This window comes from Schistocerca serialis, chromosome 4, assembly GCF_023864345.2.
Source record: "Schistocerca serialis cubense isolate TAMUIC-IGC-003099 chromosome 4, iqSchSeri2.2, whole genome shotgun sequence".
NCBI lineage: Eukaryota > Metazoa > Arthropoda > Insecta > Orthoptera > Acrididae > Schistocerca > Schistocerca serialis.
This window is the reverse complement of record NC_064641.1, coordinates 471936919-471961183: the sequence shown is the minus strand read 5'-3', so window position 1 is coordinate 471961183 and position 24265 is coordinate 471936919. Positions and strand designations below refer to the sequence as shown.

At 41.2% G+C, this 24265-nt stretch overlaps 1 protein-coding gene across 3 annotated transcripts in view; it reads right to left on the bottom strand.

Annotated features, from left to right (window-relative positions):
- Positions 1-23234, bottom strand: part of LOC126475142 (tRNA pseudouridine synthase-like 1) — an 87988-nt gene extending 64754 nt beyond the window's left edge. The window contains exons 1-2 of one of the 3 annotated variants that reach the window (XM_050102754.1): positions 22664-23234; positions 22364-22538 (exon numbers count right to left, since the gene is read on the bottom strand). In XM_050102754.1, coding sequence (XP_049958711.1) covers positions 22364-22503 — 140 coding nt within the window. In that variant the 5' untranslated portion in view covers positions 22504-22538; positions 22664-23234. Of the gene's footprint in view, positions 1-22363; positions 22539-22576 lie in introns of all 3 variants that reach the window. The other 2 variants (XM_050102752.1, XM_050102755.1) reach the window with 2 other exon arrangements.
- Positions 23235-24265: the final 1031 nt, after the last annotated feature.

Below are 24265 nucleotides of genomic sequence, written 5' to 3'. Positions count from 1 at the left end.
GATAAGCTATTTCATATGTCTCATTCGTTCCAGACATTATAGGACATGCATCTTTTCAAAATGGCTTAGTGATAATTGTATCCTCCTGGGTAAAAGAGTCCACCCTTCAGATGTACAGAACTTCTGGTCAGGTCAGTACAAGGTAGTTAATGCAAAATCAAATACGGGTAATGTGGAAATTGATCTAACAATAAGAAAATAATAATACAAGCAAATAACCATGAACACTATTGTGGATGCATTGTGATAGCCAAGATAGATATAAATCCAACATTCACTACAGTGGTATTCCAACTAGGTCCATAGAAGACAAAGATATTGAAAGAATATATGATAAGAGAAATTATCCAGATATTTAGAGAGACAAAAATTCAACTGTGATTGGGGTTTGAAATTCAAGAGCAGGATAAGGAAGAGTAGAAAAAATAATAAGAGAGTAAGGAGTGGGAGAATGAAATAAAAGAGGAACCCACCTGGTAAAATTCTACGCAGAGCACAGTTTAATCATCACTAACACTTGGTTTAAGAATCACGTAGGGTTGTTATATATATCAAAGACACCTGGACACACCAGAAGGTTTAGATAGAATATGTAATTGTAAGGCAGATTTCAAAACCAATTTTTTTAAGCTGTGAAGCATTTCAAGTGGCAGAATCATGTAAGGTTGTCATACACATCAAAGAGACCTGGAGACATCAGAAGGTTTAGATAGATTATGTAAATATAAGACAGATTTCAAAACCAAATTTTTAAGTTGTGAAGCATTTTCAGAGGCAGATGTTGCCTACGACCATAAATTATTGGTCATGAACTGCAAATTAAAATTAAAGAATACACAAAAAGATAGGAATGAAGGAAGATTAGGGTCTAACACCCTGTTGACAATGAGGTCATAAGAGATGGAGCGCAAGTTCAGATTATTTTAAGGTTGCAGAGGGAAATTGGTTGTGGCTTATCTAAGAGTGTATCCCGGTATTTCTCAGGAGAAATGTAGGGAAATCATGGAAAATCTAATTTTGGATGGTCGGATGTGGATTTGAATTGTCATTCTCCTGAATGAGAGTCCAGTGTGCATACCACTTGCACCACCTCAAATGCTGCAGAAAGGTAGGAAATTAAGGAGATGGGACCTGGATAAATGGCAAAAACCAGAAGTTTTTAGTTTCTAAGGTAGCATTAGGCAAGAATTGTCTAAAACAACGGAAAGGAATACAACAGAAGATGAATGGGAAAACTGAGACATGAAATACAGAAAGTAGCAGAGGGTTAAATAGGCAAAAAGAAAAACCCCAATAGAAATTCTTAGATAACACATGAGATATTAAACATAACTGACAACAGAAGACAATATAAAAAAAAGCAGAAAATTAAATGGCAAATGGGAATTCAGATGTCCATAAGACTGGAAGGAACTGCAAAATGGCTAGAGCAGGAATGGCTCAACAAGAAATGCAAGGCTGTAGAAAAATGCATGACAAGAGGAAAGATAGATGCTGCCTATGGGAAAATTAAAGAGGCCTTTGGAGAAAAGTAAAGCTGCTGTATGTATATTAACAGCTCAGATACCAAACCCATACTAACCAATGAAGGGAAGACTGAAATGTTAAATGTATATATGGAGGGCCTCTATAAGAAAAACAAAACTGAAGACAGTATTATAGAAAGAGAAGAGGAAGTAAATAAAATTAAGATGGAAGTTATGATACAGTAAGAAGAATTTGACAGAACACTTTAAGACCAAGTCATAACAAGGCACCTGGAGTTAACTACAATCCTTCAGAGTTATTGAAATCCTTAGGAGAGTCAGCCATGACAAAAGTATTCCACCTGGTATGCAAGAATTCCTATTCCAACGACTGTAGGTGCTGACAGGTGAGAATATTACAGAAGAATTAGTTTAACAACCACACGTGGTCGTTTCAACAAGTAATACTGACCTTGTCCTTAGGTACAATTAAAATGAAATTCAACAATAACTAAATTCTATTTGGAAGCAAATTGATCTAATTCATTCAGTTACATATAGCGACTCAGCTTTGGAAATGGGAACTTCTTGGTATAACAACTATAACACCTGAATCGCTTTCACAATGCATGTGTATTTAGAGTAACTGCTTCTTAAACCTTTTGCTACACAAAACATCAATTAGGCACAAAGTATCTGGTTTAATTTTGGAAGGAGTATTATTTGTAAATGCAGTATCAACAGTATCCGGTTGGCTACACTTCCACTTATGCCCGCTGACAGTTACATTGCTGCATTTCCTACAGCCACCACCATGGCACGAAGGCATTGCCATGAACTATTATGCCACTGCCAATGAAATCCAAGCATCCCTCTTCGGAGTTCCAGAGGCAGATGCACTTAAGTTCAAACATTCTTGCTTTGTCCCTCATTTTGTGTGTGTGCCAGTTGAATAACACTAACTGAAATACTTAAGCTGACATATTTATGGAATCATGGCACATCATGGAGAGCAACATTTAAGTGCTGAGCAGCATCTAACATCTCTTGTTCAGTTTCAGAGTCAAAAAATAACAGAACTGCTGTCAGCAGTTTCTTGCCTCTTACATGCGCAAGCAGCCCAGCAGCAAAAGGCGTCAAAAGCTAAAAAAGGAATACAGCTGTTGCCTCCGCCCTTCCAACAGTTCGATAAGACGAAGGAAATGTGGAAAGAATACGTAACCCGTAACGCAGCTGCATCAGCATTCTGATGGTTACAAACTCACAGGTGAATCACATTGTGCATTTTTCTTTTCATATGTAGAAGTGTACACCTACTGTCTCCTAGTGAAATTGTTTCCCCTCAGTGAGCCCCAAAACCAGCCCTAGGAGGTCATTATTGTAAGATCAGACAAATTTTTTGAGAGTCAAATACACATTGCTGCTACACAGTATAAATTTCTCTGCATGCAACATCGTAGTGACAAATCCTATAAAAAATAAGATTGCGGAATTGCAGGGTATGACTACAGACTGTAAATACAATTGTGGCTGTGCTGCAACTTAGCAGGATGAAGTGCTTTGCAAAGCTATTATTCACAGAACCTATCAGCTCAGAGACTGAGGACCAATATTCTAAAGCATCGCACCCTAGCCTCAGAGAAGGGTTTAAAGTTATTGATGCATGCAAAGTTCAAGATTTAGCTGAGCAAGTTTTTTGTCTACATTATCGCTTCACTTGATACAAACAACTCTGTTGTGACAGTGCCACGACATTTAACAGTGCCGCCACGACAGTACGCGCAAACGGCGATAGAGGCGCTCTGCAACTCGGCTGAGCGCGGGAGTGCCACCTAGCTACGAACGGCGCCGGCCGCATGTCACCGCACGGCAGTCGAATAAGAGATACTGAGTTGTTATCATGTAACCAGCTATTGTTTCTAAGTGAGTGTGTTTGAATATCCACGCAATTATTGGTGATTAAAGGTTATAACACTTTTTTGTGACGAGGTCGGATATTTTCACTGCGTTGTGGATTTGTGTGTTCGTGACGGGGCAGACATGGAACAGCTTATGCAAGCGCTCATTGAACAACAAACACAGCTGACGGCTGCTATTCAGGCACAACAAACACAGCTGACGACTGCTATTCAGGCGTTGTCGACGTCGCTTACTTATCGTCTGTCTTCCTCTTCTCCGCCTCCATTCCCTCCTTACGACGAGGCCGCTGAAGACTGGGAGGATTATGAGAAGCGTTTGCGGCAACACTTCTTGGCGTTCGGCGTTGTCGACGCTCCTATGTGTAAGTCGTTGTTTCCATCTTGGATTTCCCCACGGATCTATCAGCTGCTATCTCAGTTAGCTCCTCTGCAGGAACCTGCCTCTCTGTCCTTCCAAGAAATGTGTGACTTATCGTCTAACTATTCCCGAAAAAACACCCACGTCGTTGCTGCCCGTGTGGCATTCTACTGGTGTCGTAAACAGCCCCATCAATCTTACCGGGCTTGAGCGGCGGAACTACACGGTCTGAGTAGGAAATGTCAGTTTGTCACGGACACTCATCATGAGTCTTATGCTGATTCAATGGTTAGGGATGCTATTCTACGGCTTGCTCCTGATACAGAAGTTCGGCAACGTGCCCTACAACTGCCAAACCCGTCGTTGCCGGAAGTTCTAAGCATCGCTCAATCCTTTGAAGTGTCTCACGCTGCTGGCGCGCAAATAGACGCGTGGTGTGATGTAGGCGCTGTACAGTCAACTTTCGACATGGACAATTTGCCTGTTTCACAGGAGAACGAAGATGTGGCGGCGGTTCACTCACGTAAACAACGGCATGTTGGGCCGCAACGCTCGCAGCAAAAACAGCAACCACAGAAGCAGGTTCGTTCCGCACTTCCTTCTTGTCCATGTTGTTTCGTACAGCATGACAGGGTCGCGTGTCCAAAACATTGGGCCACATGTAATCCATGTAGGAAAAAAGGCCACGTTGCTTCTGTGTGTCAGTCCCCTAAAGTTCCTGTCGACGAGGACAAGGCATCGGACATGGATGTTAACTGTGTGCTTTCTCAAACAAATAAGTTGTTTGTTACTGTTTGTGTTCTGGATAAAGACATTTGCATGCAAGTGGACACTGGCTCTGCAGTAACTCTTATTAATTCTCGCACGTATTTGGAGTTGGGCTCCCCTCCCTTGTCTCCAGTTACGCGAAATCTGAGAACTTATAAAACACAGAAAATTCCTATCATTGGCCAGTTTGATGCTTCTACTGCCTACAAGTCTGTTGTTAGGCCCCTCACGTTCTATGTGGTGGATCATGTGGGCACTGAAAACCTGTTCGGTTATGATGCTTTCCGGTTGTTCGGGTTCTCCATTGATGATGATGTGCACCTCGTATCTGAGGATATTCCGTATCAACAGCTGGATGGATTATGTTCTGAATTTTCGTCCGTGTTCTCTGCTGGTCTGGGTCGTGCCAAGGATTTTGAAGCCCACATTACTCTTAAACCTACAGCTCGCCCTAAGTTTTTCCGGGCATGCCCTATTGATGCAGAGGATGAGCTACCGCCGCTGCGGATGGAATGAATTTGTGATAATAAGCAATCTTGCCTAGAAATGCCTGAAGTTCTTTGACCGTAGACGGCCGGGGTAGAGCATTAATGGCCGCAACGTGCTGACGTAGAGGACGTATACCCTCATGGGACAAGTGGAAACCAAGATACACAATGGAGGGTTGGAAGAACTGTGACTTGTCCAGATTGCACCTCAACCCAGCCAAAAGCAAAACCCGAAACAGTGAATGCAAATTGTGAAGGTGGTCCTCAGTGGAGGCCCCCGTGACAACAATGTCATCCAGATAGTTTATGCAGCCAGGAACGGAAGCCGTGAGCTGTTCCAAAAACCACTGAAAAATGGCCGGCGCGCTAGCGACGCCAAATGGTAACCGCTGGTACTGATACAACCCACAAGGAGTGTTGATGACGAGAAATTCCTTGGAAGAAGCATCCAACAGCAACTGATGGTACACCTCCGATAAGTCAAGTTTGGAAAAGAACTGGCCCCCAGCGAGCTTGGTAAATAACTCCTCAGGACGGGGAAGAGGATAAGTGTCAATGAGGCTCTGAGTGTTGACAGTGGCTTTAAAATCACCACACAATCGCAGACGCCCGTTTGGTTTAGAAACCACCACGATTGGCGATGCCCATTTGCTGGAGGTAACAGGAAGGAGAATCCCTAAAGTTGTTAACCTGTCTATCTCAGCCTTGACAGGTGCTAAGTATTCCACATAAAGGACATTGGGAAACAATTTGCACTATGCATCTGGCATACCAACATTGTATGTGGCTTGGTTTAAATAAGCAAATACAACACGTGACAGCATAATGTCACACTTGTGCGGACAATCAGGTGGCTCCGCACCAGAAATCTTTCTCCTGGCTACATTCAGATAATCCATGGTGATCCTTTCATATAGGCTTTACTTGGCCCTTTTTGCAAACATGTTGGTTGAATATCGTCAACATCTACAGCAATACCCTTTTGTTATCCCAATGCAGTCGACGAATAACACCAGCACTATCAAGGCATTCGCTTCTGTATTTTGTCTTGGAGGTATTCCGTAAACAATTATTCTAACAATGGACATCCTTTTTCTTCCAAGGAATTTACCAAATTTTGCAAACAAAATGGAATACAGCATGTCAAGATAGCACCATTCTCACAACAGTCTAACAGCGAGACTGAATGTTTTGTTTGAAGGTTCAAGACGCAAATGTCAAAACTTCAAGCTTCACATTCACATTACAATGCCTTTATTTTTTGAGTTCATATCGTACTTTGCTGCTCCTGATCTTTCCGAACATCAGAGTTCAATATTGAGTGTACAATGCACCACATTTATGAGAATCTAGTACTGATCTCAGATCAGCTGGCAGAGCGCAGCATACTATTTGCGGCAGTTCAGGCACACATCAGCACCACCAAAATTAGCTGTGACCCCATGAATTCAGCAATCCTCCCATAGATCAAACTGTTCCAGATTCTTTACTGCATTGTGTCTGGCTGCCACAGTGCAGGCACATCCATCTGCCACAATGCAGCCCCCTATGCAGCTTACCAAGCAGATGCCTCCAGTTGTGGTCATCTCACTGATGGAAGTCTCCGCCTGCCCACCTCCGATACCATTGCCGCGAATGCTGTAGGTCGCCTCTCCAATGGACATTGATGCTGTCACTGTCAGCTAGTCGCTGGCACCCTCTGCAGCACCCTCCATGCTCTTATCCATGCTGTCGGATGCATCCTGTGCCTGGTTTTCCAGGGCAGTTTCTCTGGTGCTCGCAAGACACAATGTCAGGACGTGGGTTGATCTGCTCTGCCCCCAGCCAAGCAACCAGCCTCATCACTATTCATGGCATAAACCTCCCCCGTACCTTTCAAGGTGGGTGGGGAGGCACGCATTATCGGCCATATTGAGTCGCCTGCACTTTCAAATACATGTGCCACCAGTTATGCTGCTGCATTTAAAACAGACACTACCATGGCACGAGGTTACTGCGATGAACAATTACACCACTGCGAATGAGATGCAAGGATCCCCTCTCTGGATGTCTGTGGCGGGTGTACTTACATTCAAGCATCCATGGACTGTCTCCCATTTCGCGTGTTTGCCAGTTGAGTAACATTTGCAGACTTTCATAATGGCCATGGATCAACATAATCTGAATAGACATTGTATTGTAGAATGACAGATTTATACATCTCTTGTATCTGTATATATTTCTACATTCAAATCTACTATTCGCAACTGACATTGAAAATACAGCAAAAAAGTTATGTATTATTTTAACTATTTGATGTTGGATGTAGAATAAATTAATATCTGAACACTCTGTTCATGGACGGCACCTGTACCTTGCTCCTGTATCCACTAAAGAACCATACAGCATGCAAGGAAGACATAACAGTACTTTATTTGTTACTTTAACCAGCCAATATCAACTGATTATTACAGATAAAATATTAGCTTCTACCAGCAGTCTAATATGAATTCAATTTACTTCTTTAATGAAATAATTACACTAAGAAATATATGGAGAACCACTACTAAACACAGAATTTTTATCGAACCGAGTGTAAAGTAATTCATTACACACTCAACATAACTTCTGAGATGAAAGCAACTGCACATGAGATGTTCGAAGAACTGCATGTCGTGTGTGCTCACTTAAGATTTAAACATACTATTTTGTTGTGCTCCTACTAGATCATAGTATAATATTAAAATGTGTAAAATACACGCTTATCCTCTGATGTGGCAATAGGCCTATGAGCACAATCTGCATATGTGTACATGTGTTAATAAGTTAATTTGCCATAATCGGCAGAGTGGAGTTTAGCAGCAGCTTATTGTCCTGCATGCTTCTGAGTAGAAGTGAACAATGGCTTTTTATTTACCTATTTTTAGTAGAGCTATTTATTTTGTTATGGGAGTTCGTGAGTCTTCAGTGTTTGTGTAGAGTGAGTTTAACTTCTTAGGATTATGTCAGATTACCTGCAGTACAAACAAAAGTTGATTAAAGATGGATAGACACTACTTCTGTTGTGTATGGATGCAGGGGGAATGGGCCACTGACCATAAACAGATGGCACCTGTGTCGGCCACTGTCAACAGGCTTTAGGCTGCTGCCCTGGGATGCACGGGTGTTGGGCCACCCGAGATAAATGCATTGGAATCTCTGAAGCCTGTAGTGTCACCTGGGACCATTGATGCTGCTGTGTCTTCAGACTTGCACATACCGGCCAGCTGACACTTACCTGACCGGCCAGCTGACACTTACCTGACACTGGTTGGTAAACTGTAGCAGGGTGACAAATCTCTGGGCAGAAGGCAAAAGTGGGTACTGGTGGAACGACTTTCTGCTTATGTCTTAAAAACAGGTTTGACGTACTGTCTACTGCTACAAGCACACATAAGACAGCATGGGACCCTTGCCTGTTGGGATGTGGCTGATCTGCATAACAGATCCAGACAAGCACACAGAATGTGACTGCTTGTCTTTAGGAGCTGCTATGTTAGACAGATGATGAAGCCCCTCAGGGAAATAGCAAAAAAGTTAGAAAAGGAGGCCAGCATCCACTCTGTTTGCTTGCCAAGGGAACTCGTTCGAAAAGTGGAGAAGGTTCTGCCAGTGGCAACTGAGAGCACTGGGTGCATTCAGCTGCAAATCATGGTTCATATTGGCACGAATAATCCCTGTCACCTGGGTTCAGAACCACGCTACATTCTTACAGGAAGCTGGCTGATTTGGTGAAGACAGCTAGCCTCACCTGCAGGGTGGAAGCAGAGCTATTGTTTGCAGCATCATTCCCAGAACCGATCTACTACTTCCTTTGATTGGGAGCTGTGTGGCAGGCTTAAACCAAAGGCACAGACGATCTTGTAATGACCTTGGATGCAGAGTTGTTGATCTCCACTATCAATTATAGAGTTTTAGGACCACTCCCTTAATAGGTCAGATGTGCACTACACATGGGTAGCAACTACTAAGGCAGCAGAGTATGTGGCATGCACATGTGATTTCTATTGGGAATAGAAATCCCTCCACAGGCCCAATAAGATGCATTCTGGTTCCACACAGGGTAGCATTTGTCATAGCAGTTCAGAGGAAAAAATGTTGATACAGTTATTACGTAACTGTAGGAGTGCCAATGTATAGGCACCAGAATTAATCTCACATTTAAAGGGTGATAATTCCCATATATTGTTAGAGACAGAACACTGGCTGAAACCAGCAATGACTGCAATGAAATTCTAAACTCTAGTTGGAATGCATGTTGCAAAGACAAAAAGTGGAGGCCTGATTACAGCCATAAAAATTACAATACTACCTAGTGAGATTTGCACGATTCCAAATACAAAATAATTTGAGTGAAGGCAAACAGTTAAAGGTGGATCAAACATGATTGTCAGATGTCTTTATAGACCCCCTGCTACAGCAACAGTAAGAAGCGTTTGACGGGAAGCTTAGAGAATGTTTTCCGTAAATTTCCAGTTCATGATGTAGTATTAGGTGGAGATTTCAACTCACCTACTATACACTGGAACATGTACATGATTCGGGCAGGTAATAGGGACAGGGTATTCACGAAACTGTTTTCAATGCCTGATATGAAAATTACCTTCTGCAGTTTAACACAGAAGCTACCTCATGAAGGTAACATCTTAAATTTTCTGGTGACAAACAGACCAAATCCTTTCGACACAGTTAGTGTCTAACAGGGTATCAGTGCTCATAAGGCCATTACAGCATCACTGAATACCGGTGTAAATAAGGAATACAAAGAAATGTACGAAGATCTTTCTGCTTAGCATGGGTAACAAGAAACAGGCCTCAGCAAGAAAATTTCAGCTACAGAAATAACAAAGCTGAGCATCAATGGACAAAGTTCACGGGCATACAATACCATTTAGACAAGCATGTGCCAAGCAATTGTGAGGGAAGTAAAAGACCCACCATGGTTCGATAGCCATGTTATAAAGCTTCTACGAAACTGAAGAGAGCATCACTGAAAATTTAAATGTAGTCAAAGCCTCAAAGATAAACATAAATTAAATGTAGCCAAAATTAATGTAAGGAGAGTAATGCAAGAAGCATTCAATTAATTCGAAAACAAAATTCTGTCTACTGATTTGACAGAAAATCCTAAGAGGTTTTGGTCTTATGTTAAACAAGTAAATGGATTGACACCATCTGTCCACACACTCCGTGACTATAATGGAATTGAAATAGAGGATAATACAGAAAGGGTTGAAATACTTTTTCCATAACTGTTTCACACAAGAAGACTGCACTGTAATATCTCATTTAAATCATGGAATTAATGACAAAATGACCAATATTAAAATAAGTGACCATAGGATAGTAAAGCAACTGAAATGGCTCAACATAGGGAAGGCCTCTCGACCTGATGGGATACAAATACAACTCGACATACAGTATGTGAAAGAACTTGCCCTCTTCTAGCAGCCGTGTAACATAGGTCTCTGATGGAGCAAAGTGTTCCTGATTATTGGACAAGAGAACAGGTCATCTGTATTTTCAAGGAGGGTTTCCGAACAGACACACGAAACTGTAGGCCTACTCCTGATATCAGGCTGTTACATAATTTTGGAACATGTTTCATGTTCATGTATGAGGTGCATTCAAGTTCTAAGGCCTCCGATTTTTTTTCTAATTAACTACTCACCCAAAATCGATGAAACTGGCGTTACTTCTCGACGTAATCGCCCTGCAGACGTACACGTTTTTCACAACGCTGGCGCCATGATTCCATGGCAGCGGCGAAGGCTTCTTTAGGAGTCTGTTTTGACCACTGGAAAATCGCTGAGGCAAATAGCAGCATGGCTGGTGAATGTGCGGCCACGGAGAGTGTCTTTCATTGTTGGAAAAAGCCAAAAGTCACTAGGAGCCAGGTCAGGTGAGTAGGGAGCATGAGGAATCACTTCAAAGTTGTTAATGAAGAAACTGTTGCGTAACGTTAGCTCGATGTGCGGGTGCATTGTCTTGGTGAAACAGCACACGCACAGCCCTTTCCGGACGTTTTTGTTGCAGTGCAGGAAGGAATTTGTTCTTCAAAACATTTTCGTAGGATGCACCTGTTACCGTAGTGCCCTTTGGAACGCAATGGGTAAGGATAATGCCCTCGCTGTCCCAGAACATGAACACCATCATTTTTTCAGCACTGGCGGTTACCTGAAAATTTTTTGGTGGAGGTGAATCTGTGTGCTTCCATTGAGCTGACTGGCGCTTTGTTTCTGGATTGAAAAATGGGATCCAGGTCTCATCCATTGTCACAACCGACGAAAAGAAAGTCCCATTCATGCTGTCGTTGCGTGTCAACATTGCTTGGCAACATGCCACACGGGCAGCCATGTGGTCGTCCGTCAGCATTCATGGCACCCACCTGAATGACACTTTTCGCATTTTCAGGTCGTCATGCAGGATTGTGTGCACAGAAGCCACAGAAATGCCAACTCTGGAGGCGATCTGTTCAACAGTCATTCGGCGGTCCCCCAAAACAATTCTCTCCACTTTCTCGATCATGTCGTCAGACCGGCTTGTGCGAGCCCGAGGTTGTTTTGGTTTGTTGTCACACGATGTTCTGCCTTCATTAAACTGTTGCACCCACAAACGCACTTTCAACACATCCATAACTCCATCACCACATGTCTCCTTCAACTGTCGATGAATTTCAATTGGTTTCACACCACGCAAATTCAGAAAATGAATGATTGCATGCTGTTCAAGTAAGGAAAACGTCGCCATTTTACGTATTTAAAACAGTTCTCATTCTCACCGCTGGCAGTAAAATTCCATCTGCCATACGGTGCTGCCATCTCTGGGACGTATTGACAATGAACGCGGCCTCATTTTAAAACAATGTGCATGTTTCTATCTCTTTGCAGTCCGGAGAAAAAAAATCGGAGGCCTTAGAACTTGAATGCACCTCGTATTATGACATTTCTGCAGACCGAAAATCTCCTCTGTAAGAATAAACATGAGTTCTGAAAGCAACAATTGTATGAAACCCAGCATGCTGTGTTCGTCCATAAGACCAACAAAGCAGTAGATACAGGCATTCAGGTAGTTGCCGTGTGCCTTGGCTTCCATAAGGCATTCAATACAGTTCCTTACTGCTGCCTATTGAATAAAATATGAGCACACGGAACATCAGATCAACTGTCATTGTCAAGTCTTCGAAATACACACTTCACAAAAATTCACGGAATTCAGGTATTGATGGCTCTGTTTATGCATGCATCGATGTATCTGATTCTCTATACACGGAGTGCATAGGGGCCTGAAGATGGCATTAATGAGATGCCGAAACTGGTCGTGTAAATAAAATAACAATTTGTGGAAACATACCACTGTTTGGTGATCTTTCTTTGATAAATATCTGACTGGCCGCTGTCCTATATGCACGATGAATCAATGGAGAAACTATGTAATTGTACTGATGAGTTTCTAGCAAACAGAACACAGCATCTCATTCTCAACACTGGAGACAAGTCTTCAGATGTATAAGTAACTTCGGATGTAACCCAATATAGTGTTACAAGTCCATTACTTTTCGCAATATACAGGGTGGAAAGAATTTAAACCGACAAACTCCGGGAGGTTGTAGGAGACATCAAAACAAATATTTTTCCCTAATGTCATTTTTTCCTATGAGGATTATTTAAACCGGTGGAGGCCGTATTACGCTCTTCAGTTGTTAGAGGGCGTATTACATTCTTCATTGTAGGCAAACTGCTGTCCACCAGTGTAGTAGTGCACTGTCTCTGTTTACTAATGAAGCGATACACCTGGAGTGAATACAATGATATGGTTGGTGCGTACTATGCAGTGCACCACAACGGACGAGCTGCACAGCGTGTTTATCAACAACAATATCCTAATCACCGTATCCCGCATCATAAGACCTTTGCTGCTGTGTACCAACGTCTGCGTGAGACTGGGTCATTAACTGGAGAGGGACACCGTCGCACGGTAAGAACGCTGCAATTTGAGGAAGCTGTCTTGCAGCATGTGGAGCGGATCCTTCAATCAGCACTAGTGCAATTGCACGTAACAGGGGGACGAATCAGACAAATGTACGAACAGTCCTTCGAAAGCAATTGTTATTTCCATTTCACTTACAGCATGTCCACAACCTGGAACCAGTTGATTATCTGCCCAGAGCACAGTTTTTGCAGTTGTACCTGAAACAGTGTGAAATGCATTCTACATTTCCCTCCTCTGACTTGTTTACTGATGAAGCAACGTTCGGGTGTGATGGAGCCTTCAACATGCACAATTCGCACATTTGGAGTGAGGATAACCCACATGCCACAGTTACTACCGCTCATCAAGTGCAGTTCTACGTTAATGTGTGGGTAGGTGTTGTTGGGGACTGTTTAATTGGGCCATATCTGCTACCTAGGCCATTAAATGGCAGGCACTATAACAATTTTCTCGCCAGAGCATTGCCAGAATTGCTGGAAGATGTCCCGCTCCCTACAAGACAACGCATGTGGTTCCAACATGACGGGCCACCGGCACATTTCAGTCGTCGTGTGCGTCGATTCCTGGACTAACGGTTCCCAGAAATGTGGATTGGCAGAGGTGGTCCTGTACCATGGCCTGTTCGATCCCCAGATAGGTCCCCTCTGGACTTTTTTGTGTGGGGAGAGATGCGCAACCTTGTTTACGCAACTCCTGTTGCATCAGAAGAGGATTTGGTTTCCTGGACAGTAGCAGCAGCAGGAACAATTCAAGATACTCCTGGGGTTTTTGCCCGTGTCAGACAGAACATGATCCAACGGTGTAACCTTTGTTTTCGTGTCAATGGAGGAATTTTTTAAAATCTATTGTAATTGAAATTGGGTTGTGTTACTGCGTTGTCTCTTGGTCATAAAAAAATGGAAAAGTGTTTGTTAGTTTAATTCATTTGCCGCCAGAGAAATCTTCCTCTATCGGTTTAAATACTCCTCATAGGAAAAAATGACATTAGGGAAAAATATTTGTTTTGATGTCCCCTACAACCACCCAGAGTTTGTCAGTTTAAATACTTTTCACCCTGTATGTACATGACATAGTGGGCGACATTGGAAGTTCAATGGGGCTTTTCACAGATGATGCTGTTTTATATAAAGAAGTTGCAATGCTCAAAAATTTTAGAGAAATGCAAGAGGACCTGCACAGGATCGATACTTGGAGCAGGGAGGGGTAATCGACCCTCAGCAAAAACAAATGTAACATATTGTGTATATATAGACAGAAAAACCTGCTATTGTACAATTACATGATCACAAAATAATCTCTGAAAGCAGTTACTTTCATAAAATATCTAAAAGTATGCAGATGGATAGCTTTAAAGTGGAACAACCACACAAAAGTAACTGCAGAACAGGCAGACGCGACACTGAGATTCATTGGAAGAATCTTCAGGAAATGTAATCCATCAACAAAGAAATAGCTTACAAAACCCTTGTTCGACCAATATCTGATTATTGTTCATCAGTCTGGGATTCTTACCAGGTAAGATAAACAGAGAGTGACAGATGTTGCACAAGTGGCATTCTGCACAATGGGGTGGCTCAGTCTTACTTTCGGAGAGTGTACATTACTAGAAGAGTCAACAGCAATCATTCTTCCCAAAAACCATTTGCAAATGGAGCAGGAAAGTGGGCAGAAGTGACAGTGGTTTACAAAGTACTCTCTGCCACACACCACAAAGTGGCTTGTGGAGTAGAAATTTATTCTTAGACAGTACAGTACACAGCTGTGAGAAAGAATTGTTTGCAAAATATCCTCCGAGAGATGACTGCACTAGGATTTTAACGCAGTTTTATCAGCCATTTCTTAAATGACTTTCCGACTGTATAATTTACTTCAATTTGACCCTCAATGTGACACATGTAAAAGTTTTGATATACCTAAACTATCTTCCACACTCAAATGGCATTGGATTAATTTAAAATACTACCCAGTGTGATTTATCATGTGGTCTGTTTGATACACCTTCCATATTCCCAATTACTTTTCATGCAGATGGAAAGTTTTCATTAACAAGACTGTTAACAGTTTATTACAATGAATCATACATAATAACACATATAAGTGATTCTCTGCCTAGTTTCCCCAAGGACAAGTTACTTATGAATATCCAGAAAAATGTAATTACTACTATCAATGGATTAAGTGTTTTGAAACTTCCAGTGATGTTAATCCATAATTAACTGTTAGAATTGTATTCTTAATACTTTTATTAATTTGTCTTGTGTATATAGCACATGTCATATACAAAGCTCGCTCGTCAGTTTCAAATAAAAGTTGCTGTGTCTTCTGATGACATAACTAATGTAAGAGATTCACGTCGCCCAGTTGGTCATTGTGAGCTATCTCTGGTAGCTCCTCTTCTCTAGGGGGAGTGATTGTAAGGGCTAAAGCATGCACACAGCAACTTGTGTGCATATGTGAGTACCTGCCACCATCTTGGAAATGCTGACTGACTATTTGCATCAATCCACGAAGGCATCCATCATAGAATGCCTCCATAGCTGAGTCACTGGCTGCCTGCACGAAGTGAACTGTCAGCTTAAAATCTGTTTAACTAGCCAAGGACTGGATGAAGCGTCAGTCTTCCTTTACTTTCACTGGTGGGACAATAGGTAAGTAATTATTAAGCGGTAGGGTGATAGACACAGTGATAGTAGATGGTGTAACATGTGTGTTATTGTAATCTATATTTGGGACTAAATTGGAGAAAACTATTTTCTCAGTGTTTGCATATCTCTGTTCCTCATGGACTCAATGACTACACTGCCTAATAACTAGCATGTGGTGTTATCTGCTGAGAATAAAACATCAATATTTTTAAAAAAAAAAAAAAGATGCTGAACATTGTTGGCTGTCATACTCTCTTTGAAATTCAGAATTTATCAGGGATAAAACAAAGGGACTAAAATATAAAAATGTTGTTGTGATTGGAGCAATTGTAGAGGGGAACTGAATGGAGAACAAAAAGTCAGCAACATAAGGAAAGGTAGATTGGTACTCAATGTAAGGATTGACTTGCAGACAGGCACAATGAAAGGACAGTTACACATCCGATTTCAGCCAAGACCTTCAACAGAAAAGGAAACATACATGCATTCAATCGCCCAAGTAAGCACAATTCATACACACATGGCCACCAACACTGACAGCTCAGATTGTAATGCAGCAGTCATGCAGAAAGGAAGCAGCAATGTGCAGGAGGTGGGAAGGGGAAAGGATAGTAGGGTAAGGAAGGGAGGTAGGGAGAGAAGAGCACCATCTGGCAGTGTGTGCACGAACTAGACTGCAAACACGTGCAGTGTTGGTTGTGGGGCAGGGAGATTAGTGTTTGTGTGTGTGTGTGGGGGGGGGGGGGGGGGGGGGGGGAGTGAAGGAGCAAATAACGAGAGGAGTGAGGAAGGGAAAGATGGGTGGGTGCATTGGAAGAGGGCACACACATAGATGGTGGGAGATGAGAATAGGGCTGTTGAATGGGGGTTGCGAGGACAGTAGGTTGAGACCAGACTAATTTTCAGTCTGGAGAATGTGTTGTTAGGTCAACTCCCATCTGTGCAGTTCAGAAAAGATGGTGGTGGTGGTGGTGGTGGTGGTGGTGGTGGTGGGGAGGGAAAGGGGGGGGGGGATCCCGGTGGCTCAGGTAGTGAAGCAGCCATTAAAAATCCAGCATGTTACGTTCAGCTGCATACTGTGCCACAAGGTGGCCTACTTTTCTCTTGGCCACATTTGGCAGTGGTTGTTCAACCTAGTGGACAGCTGGTGGTAGTCATACCCATACAACAAGCTGTGGAATGATTGCAGCAGAGTGCTATGTGACATGCCTGCTTTCACAGGTGACCCAGCCTCTGATAGGGTAGGATAAGCCTGTGACAGGACTGTAAGAGCATTTCTTATTCCAGTCCTGTCACAGGCTTATCCTCATCAGAGGCCAGGCCACCTGCGAAAGCAGCCATGTTATATACCAGCTCTGCTGCAATCACTGCAAAGCTCTAAATATTGGTATGACTACCAACCAGTTGTCTACCAAGATGAATGGCCGTTGACAAACTGTGTCCAAGAGCAAAGTAGTCTACTATATGGCACAACAAGCAACTGAATATAACATGCACAATTCCAATGGTTGCTTCCCAACCCGAGCCATCATCATCCTCCCCCACACCTCCAGCTTTTCTCAACTGCACAGATGCGAGTTATCCTTACAATACATTCTTCACTCCCAAAATTGTCCTGGCCCCAACCTACAGAAACTTCATGTCCCCACACCCTCCACCCAATAATTTGCACACCACCTGTCCAATCACCTCCTCCTTACTCTCGCCTCCCACCCCCTTTGTGTGTAGCCCTCTGCCAATGCATCCCCGCATCTTTCTCCTTTCCTGCTCCTCTCCTACTTTGCTCCACATTCTTCCCCCCCCCCCCCCCCCCCCCCCCCCCCCCCTTGCTTGTGTGAATGTTTCCTTTTCTAATGAAGGCTTTCGCCGAAAGCTAATATGTAAGTGTCTGCAACTAAATGCATCATCTTTATGGTGAACAGCAACCTATCTTCTCCTTATATTGATGGAAATATAGGTTGGCTGATTGGCTAAGCTTCTTGCAGAAAATGCATGGAAGATGGGATACTGTTACAGAAAGTTAGGATCCCTATGGGCACTGATGTCATAGGGGTACCTCTTTTAGGCCAGAGTCAAGATTCAGGCATCCTGCTGTGGGAAGTTAGAGTAACTGAAAAGTCTTAGAAAATGCTTAAGAATGCACAGAAAAGCAAGTTAGGTTGTTTCATCAGAATATTATAGGCTTGAGTAATAAAGTACAAGAGCTTCTTGTCTGCTTGGAAAATTTAGAGAGCTCTGAAGAGATGAACATCAAGTGACTATCTGAACACCACATAACCACAGGGTTAGAAGAGTTAAACATAAAAGATTGCACTTTAGCACCTTACTCATATAAAACTAACGTGGAAAAAGAATGAGAATGTAAAGACAGAACATAAGTTCAAAAACACTGAAACAATTAGATTTCACAAAGATCACACCATATGTGCATGAATTAATACTGAAAAACTGGCCACTTTTAACTGTAACTGCTTCTTGTAGTCAGACAGATAGCATAGTAAGGAATCTATATGCCTCAAACAGTTCAAAATGTCCCAATGACATCTACATACACTTACAATGTTTATTTTAAATACAAATAATATAACAGTATATAGAACATACTGAGACATTTTGAACTGTTTATGAGGCATATGAATTACCTCTTATGCTCAAGCAGTTAACTGTCTTGGTGTTTTCCATGTAGATTTTCTAACAGATTCCAATGAAAAAATGCTCTAGAAACATTTTAATTGTATAATTTGATCTCAGTAATTTAACTTTCCAGAATAGGCAGATAAATGGAGTAAAATTTTGATAAAGTTTTCCTGATGAAGCTCAATCCAACAAAATAACTGTTTTCCCAGTAAAAAATGGTCTCTCTGATCATGATGTACAGTAATTGAGGATAAATAAGACAATACCTCACAGTACAGATTCCTCTCAATGGAAATAAGTTACAATATTTAAAGAATCCAGGACAAATGTTCTTAAGAATAGCTTACTAGAGATGACCTAGAATGAAATTTGTATTGAAATAAATGCTAAGCTTAATCTAGTCTGTGGTAAATTCATATCACTATCTGAAAATAGCTTTCCCCATAAATTAATCAGAAATGATATTAGACAGCCATATACTAACATGGGTCACTATAGAGATTAGAGCATCTTGTGAAAGGGAAAGGAAACTGTATCTGTTGGCAAGAACAAGTAAAGAACCTGCAGTAGTTGCATACTATAAAAACTACTAAAAATTACTAAGAGGAGTTATCAAAAAACTCAAGGAAAATGCACATTATGTCAGAAAGCAGCAATTTTTTCAATGTGTTTAGGTATATATGGAATGTAGTGAAACAAGAACAAGATATAATGACTACTGATTTAAATGGAAGCACTATAAATGATCAGTCACAAACAGCAGTTACATTTAATGATCACTTCTTAAACTTAGCAGAAAATATAGGGATGAGCACTTCAAGAGAAAAATCACAGCAATATGTTGGAAAAGCTACACATATAAAATTCCATCATATGGATGTCTCCCCAATTCTCCTTCTGAAATTATGAAAATAAAAGTTCATCTGGATTCGATGTTTCCAACACATTACTAAAGTCTTGTTCCCATATAAGGCCAATAAGTGTTGTCTTTCCCAGAATATGTTATGCATCACTAACTTGGGATATTTTTCCAGAGAGATTAAAATTTGCCACTGTTAAACCCCTCTATGGAAGAAAGGTTGTAGCAGAGATGTCAATAACTTCCCACCCAATTTATTATAGATATTATTTTCCAAAATTTTTGAGAAGATAGTGCAGTCCAAAAAGAGTACCTTACCTATGAAACAACATTATCCTTATTAAAAAACAGTTTTGATTTCAGAAGAGTTGTTCAACTAAGAATGTCATTAAGACACTGACTCGGCACATTTTGCAAGCATTACCATAACAAAAAAGGAGCAGCTGGTATTTTCTGTGACCTATCTAAGGCATATGATTCTGTGAATCACAGTATCCTCCTGGATGCATTGAGGTTTTTCTGAAATTGGTGGTACAAACCATTGGATGATGTCATACCTATAAAAGTAATGCAGAAAGTTGTACTAAATAATTCAACCATTGTAACCAGGAGAACTTCTTCTGACTGCAGAGAAATCACTTATGGACATCCACAAGCCTCAGTCTTAGAGCCACTCTTACTTCTCTACCTTCCATCTAATACGCAACAAACATAATTAGTTCTTTTTGCAGATGATGCTAGTATTATAATCAATCTAAACATACAAACAACAACAGAAGAACTGGTACATAATGTTCTTAAATGTATTATTCAGTGGTTTCTTAGCAAATCTCACACTCAATTTCAATAATGTACAACATACTGACTTCTGCACATATACAGATACTACACCAATGTGAAAGGTAACTCACAGTGAGGGAATAAAAAGGGTAGTAACTTCAAAAATCTTGTGTCCATATTGATGAGATTTAAAACAGGAAATAAACACATTTTTGGAATCCTAAAATAAAAACAATAACAGTTTCTCCTTGACAACTCCTTCTATTCCGTAGCAGAATTTCTATTACTGAATGTGTAAAAGGTAGTGGGTAAGAATTACTAACCCACATCTGTATATTTTAAAATAAGTAAATGAACTTAAAAATGTTCCCAGCATATAGTCATATTTATAAATTAATTTGCTATGTGAATGTAAAATGACTTGTTCCTATCATTATGATTTATCATGCAAATGATCCATGGAACATGAAACTCACATATTTGTGCGTGTGTTTTGGGACAGGGGAGATGTGACAGTACAGCCATGTTTTCAAACTGAGTACAGCAATGACTAATATAAAATATTTGTCAGGCTGCATTCAAGTAGACGCTGTACTTATTGACTTCCAAAAAGCATTTGACTCAGTACTACACCTACGCTTATTGTCAAAAGTACAATCATATGGGGCATCAAGTGAAATTTCTGACTGGATTGAGAACTTTTAGGCAGGGAGGATGTAGCATGTTAGGATGGTGCGTCATTGTCAGATGTAGTAATAACTTTAGGTGTGCCCCAGGGGGGTCGACAGAAGCGTCCGATCCCACGCGTCGGCTTTGACCCGTGACGTAAGGGTGTTGTCATGTGTTGCGTCATGACGGCGCGGAGTTTGGTTTGAGTGTGGCTGTCTCCAGTTCTGTTTTATCTTATTTTATTTACTTTCCTGATCTGTTCGTCCTATCTCGTGAGATTTTTTTTTTAATTTAAAAACACTTATTACTTATTTTAATTATCTGTTTCCTCGAATTTCTGTTTTAGTTTATTATATTTATCTTTCTGATCTGTTCGTTCTATCCCATGAGATTCTTTTTTTAAAAAAGACAAACACTAATCAGCTACTGAAGCATCTTTATCTTCTATGGGTTGCAGGGGTTACGACCCCTGGGGAGGTGGATGGGTATTCATGCATGGCAGTCTTCACTTACACGTTGTAGCTACGCAAGGCGTCTAAATTTGTTTATATTTAGTTTGCCCCCCACCCAAAACACCCCATTTCCCGCGCTTGTCCCGTTAGTGTCATTAGGCTTCTTGTGGAAAGTGTGTGTGTTTGTTTTTTTTCCGCCATATTTGTGACGTCATGGGTCATAGCAGACGGGTGGGATCGGACGCTTCCGTATTTCCCCCCAGGGAAGTGTGTTGGGATTTTTGTTGTTCATGTTGTATGTTAATGACCTTGCAGATAATACTGATAGTACAATCATGCTTTATGCAGATGATGCAGTTATCTATAATGAAGTACTATCTGAAACAAGCTGCATATATATTCAGTCAGATCTTGATAAGATTTAAAAGTGGTGCACAGAGATTGGTAACTTGCTTTAATGTTCATAAATGTAAAATTATGCACTTCACAAATTGAAAAATGTAGTATCCTATGACTATAATATCAATGAGTCACAGTTGGAATCAACCAACTCGTACAAATACCAGGGTGTAACATTTTGTAGGAATATGAAATGGAATGATCACATAGGATCAGTCAGGTGTAAAGCAGGTGGTAGACTTGAGATTATCGGCAGAACACTGAGGAAGTGTAGTCAATCTACAGATGACCTTGCTTATAAATCGTTCCTGCAACCAGTTCTACAATACTGCTGAAGTGTGTGGGACCCATAGCAGATAGGACCAACAGGGCATATTGAACATATACAGAGAAGGGTAGGACAAATGATAACAGATCTGTTTAATCCGTGGGTGGGTGTCGCACAGATAGTGAAGGAACTGAACTGGAAGACTCAAAGATGAGATGTAAACTATCCTGAGAAAGACTATTAAGCAAGTTTCTAGAACGGTTCTAAATGATTACTCTAGGAATATACTGTGACCCCCTACATATCGCTCCCATAAGGATCTTGAGGGTAAGATGAGAATAATTACTGCAAGCACAGATGCACTAAAACTACCAATCTTCCTGGCACTCCACACGAGAATGGAACAGGAAGAAACCCTAATACCTGATAAAAATGGGGTGTATCTCCTGTCAAGAACCTCATGGTGGTTTGCAGAGAGTAGTTACAGTGGTGGCAGTAGTATTACTACTACTACAAGTAGTACACTGCATTATGACTACTAAAGAAAATGCAATATAGTTGTCATGTCATATTTATTACATTGTGTCTATACTACATGTTGATAAAAGTTAACAGACTTGTGCCACACATACTGCATGTATTTACCTGCTAGAAACATACACTTTTGGTTCATTTGCCGGCTTAAATCTTCTACATGCTATTTCCAGAATTCCTTGCACAGACTCAGGATCTTTGACTTCAGGTTCTGTCCGGAAAGTTTGCTTCTGCACTGCCCTGTACACCATGCACAATATTAATCATTGCTTCCTGATGTAATATGCTGAAAATGAGTGTTTAGAGGCAAACTAACTATACAACCTGAAATATGTTCCGACATATGATATATACAGAAGATATCGGGGCATGGAAGGAAATTTGTGTATACGTCGCAGTTTTATGTCGTACCTACATCAACAACAACTACAAACAAACACTCTTCTTTCCCTGTTCTCATAATATATTATAATACAGGCACTATTGTTTACTTTGGATATTTCTACTGCCTTCAATTGTTTGCATCAAGTCAACGCCTTCTAGAAGCTGTCCAATTTAAACATCGGAAATACGCTGCACAGCTTTTGGACCCACACAATGCCTTTTTGCCTTTTCAACCTGCTTGCGTTTAAATTTCCAACGGCAAATGCGCAAGCGTAATTATATAGAAATGGAGACCGTTCGTAATTCAGCATTGCTTATCAGGTTAAGGCTAGTTTATACGACGACACTGGTTTGAGCCAGTCGTTGCGTGAAATGGTTTCGTATATGCTGTTGACACGGCGCTACAAGTGTACACTTCAGTTTCGTCGTTTTGTGAGCGCCATTTCGTCTGGCAGCTATACGAGTTGTAGCGGAGTCAGACCTAATGCCTGTTGGCATGAAACTACTGCATAAGATAAAAGATTAAAACAAATATGAAACTTTTTGGTTCGTGACTGGATGCACCCACTCCCCGAGCGGAGAAAATCAACTCAGCCGGGAATCGAACCCGGGCCCGCTTGCATTGGCGGCGAACTGGACTGGATGAAGAAGAGAAGTCAGCACGGTGGTACGAAGACCTTACTGAAATAAAATTTAGTGGAAGACCCCAGAAGTTACTTTAATCATCTTAGAAAGGCAATAGATCAGTTCAAGTTTGTACTAAATACAGTTAATAATGGAATAAAGATAAAAGATACTGTAAAGCCATGTTCACACAAGCAACAAAAGTGTCGCCACAGCTAGTGGCATACTGCAGTTAAATGAGAGAACTCCATTTTTTAGTGGCGCAACTTAAGAGACGAAACTATTGTCACGCCACAAGAAGTTCAGCTTCGTTGCACTTTGTTGCGCCACCTTCCTACCACCACTGCTCCTTGGCGGCAGTATTGCAAACACCAACATTCTGTCGCAGGTATCGTTTAGCAATTGCTGGTGTACTCTATTCAGTTTCAGTGTGTTTTTATTTTATTTCTGGAAACAGTGAAAACAATGGTCGACAGGCACACTTTCACTGCTCCCATAACTCCAAGTGCAAGAACAGCAAGCTATGTTTGATTTTCTGCAGCAGTGTCTGTGTGTGTGTGTGTGTGTGTGTGTGTGTGTGTGTGTGTGTGTGTGGTAACCAATGACATATCCTGCGAAAGAATAAATAAATAAACTTAACATATGTAACCAAAAAAGTTGTATAAGCTTCGTAATTCGAAAGAGAATGTACTGTATAAATTTTGGAGTATATGCAAGAAATAGCTCCAGACTGTCATGTGGCAGCTATAGTTACTCAAATTGCCTATATCAACGAATACAGTAAGGTTGCAGATGATATTTACATGCCAGGTATGGTTAGTTTGCCATCGCAGACATCATTTTCGAATCTGAGTGCTATTTCTTTTATAAATGTATTTGTTTTCTTTAACTTATCCGCGTGCGAATCTATTTTCGTATCCAGTATTTAGGTTTCGTCGTCCGTGAATTTAACTCTTGTCACAGCTCTAAGGCCATAATCTATACTATAACATTCATACCTGTCCA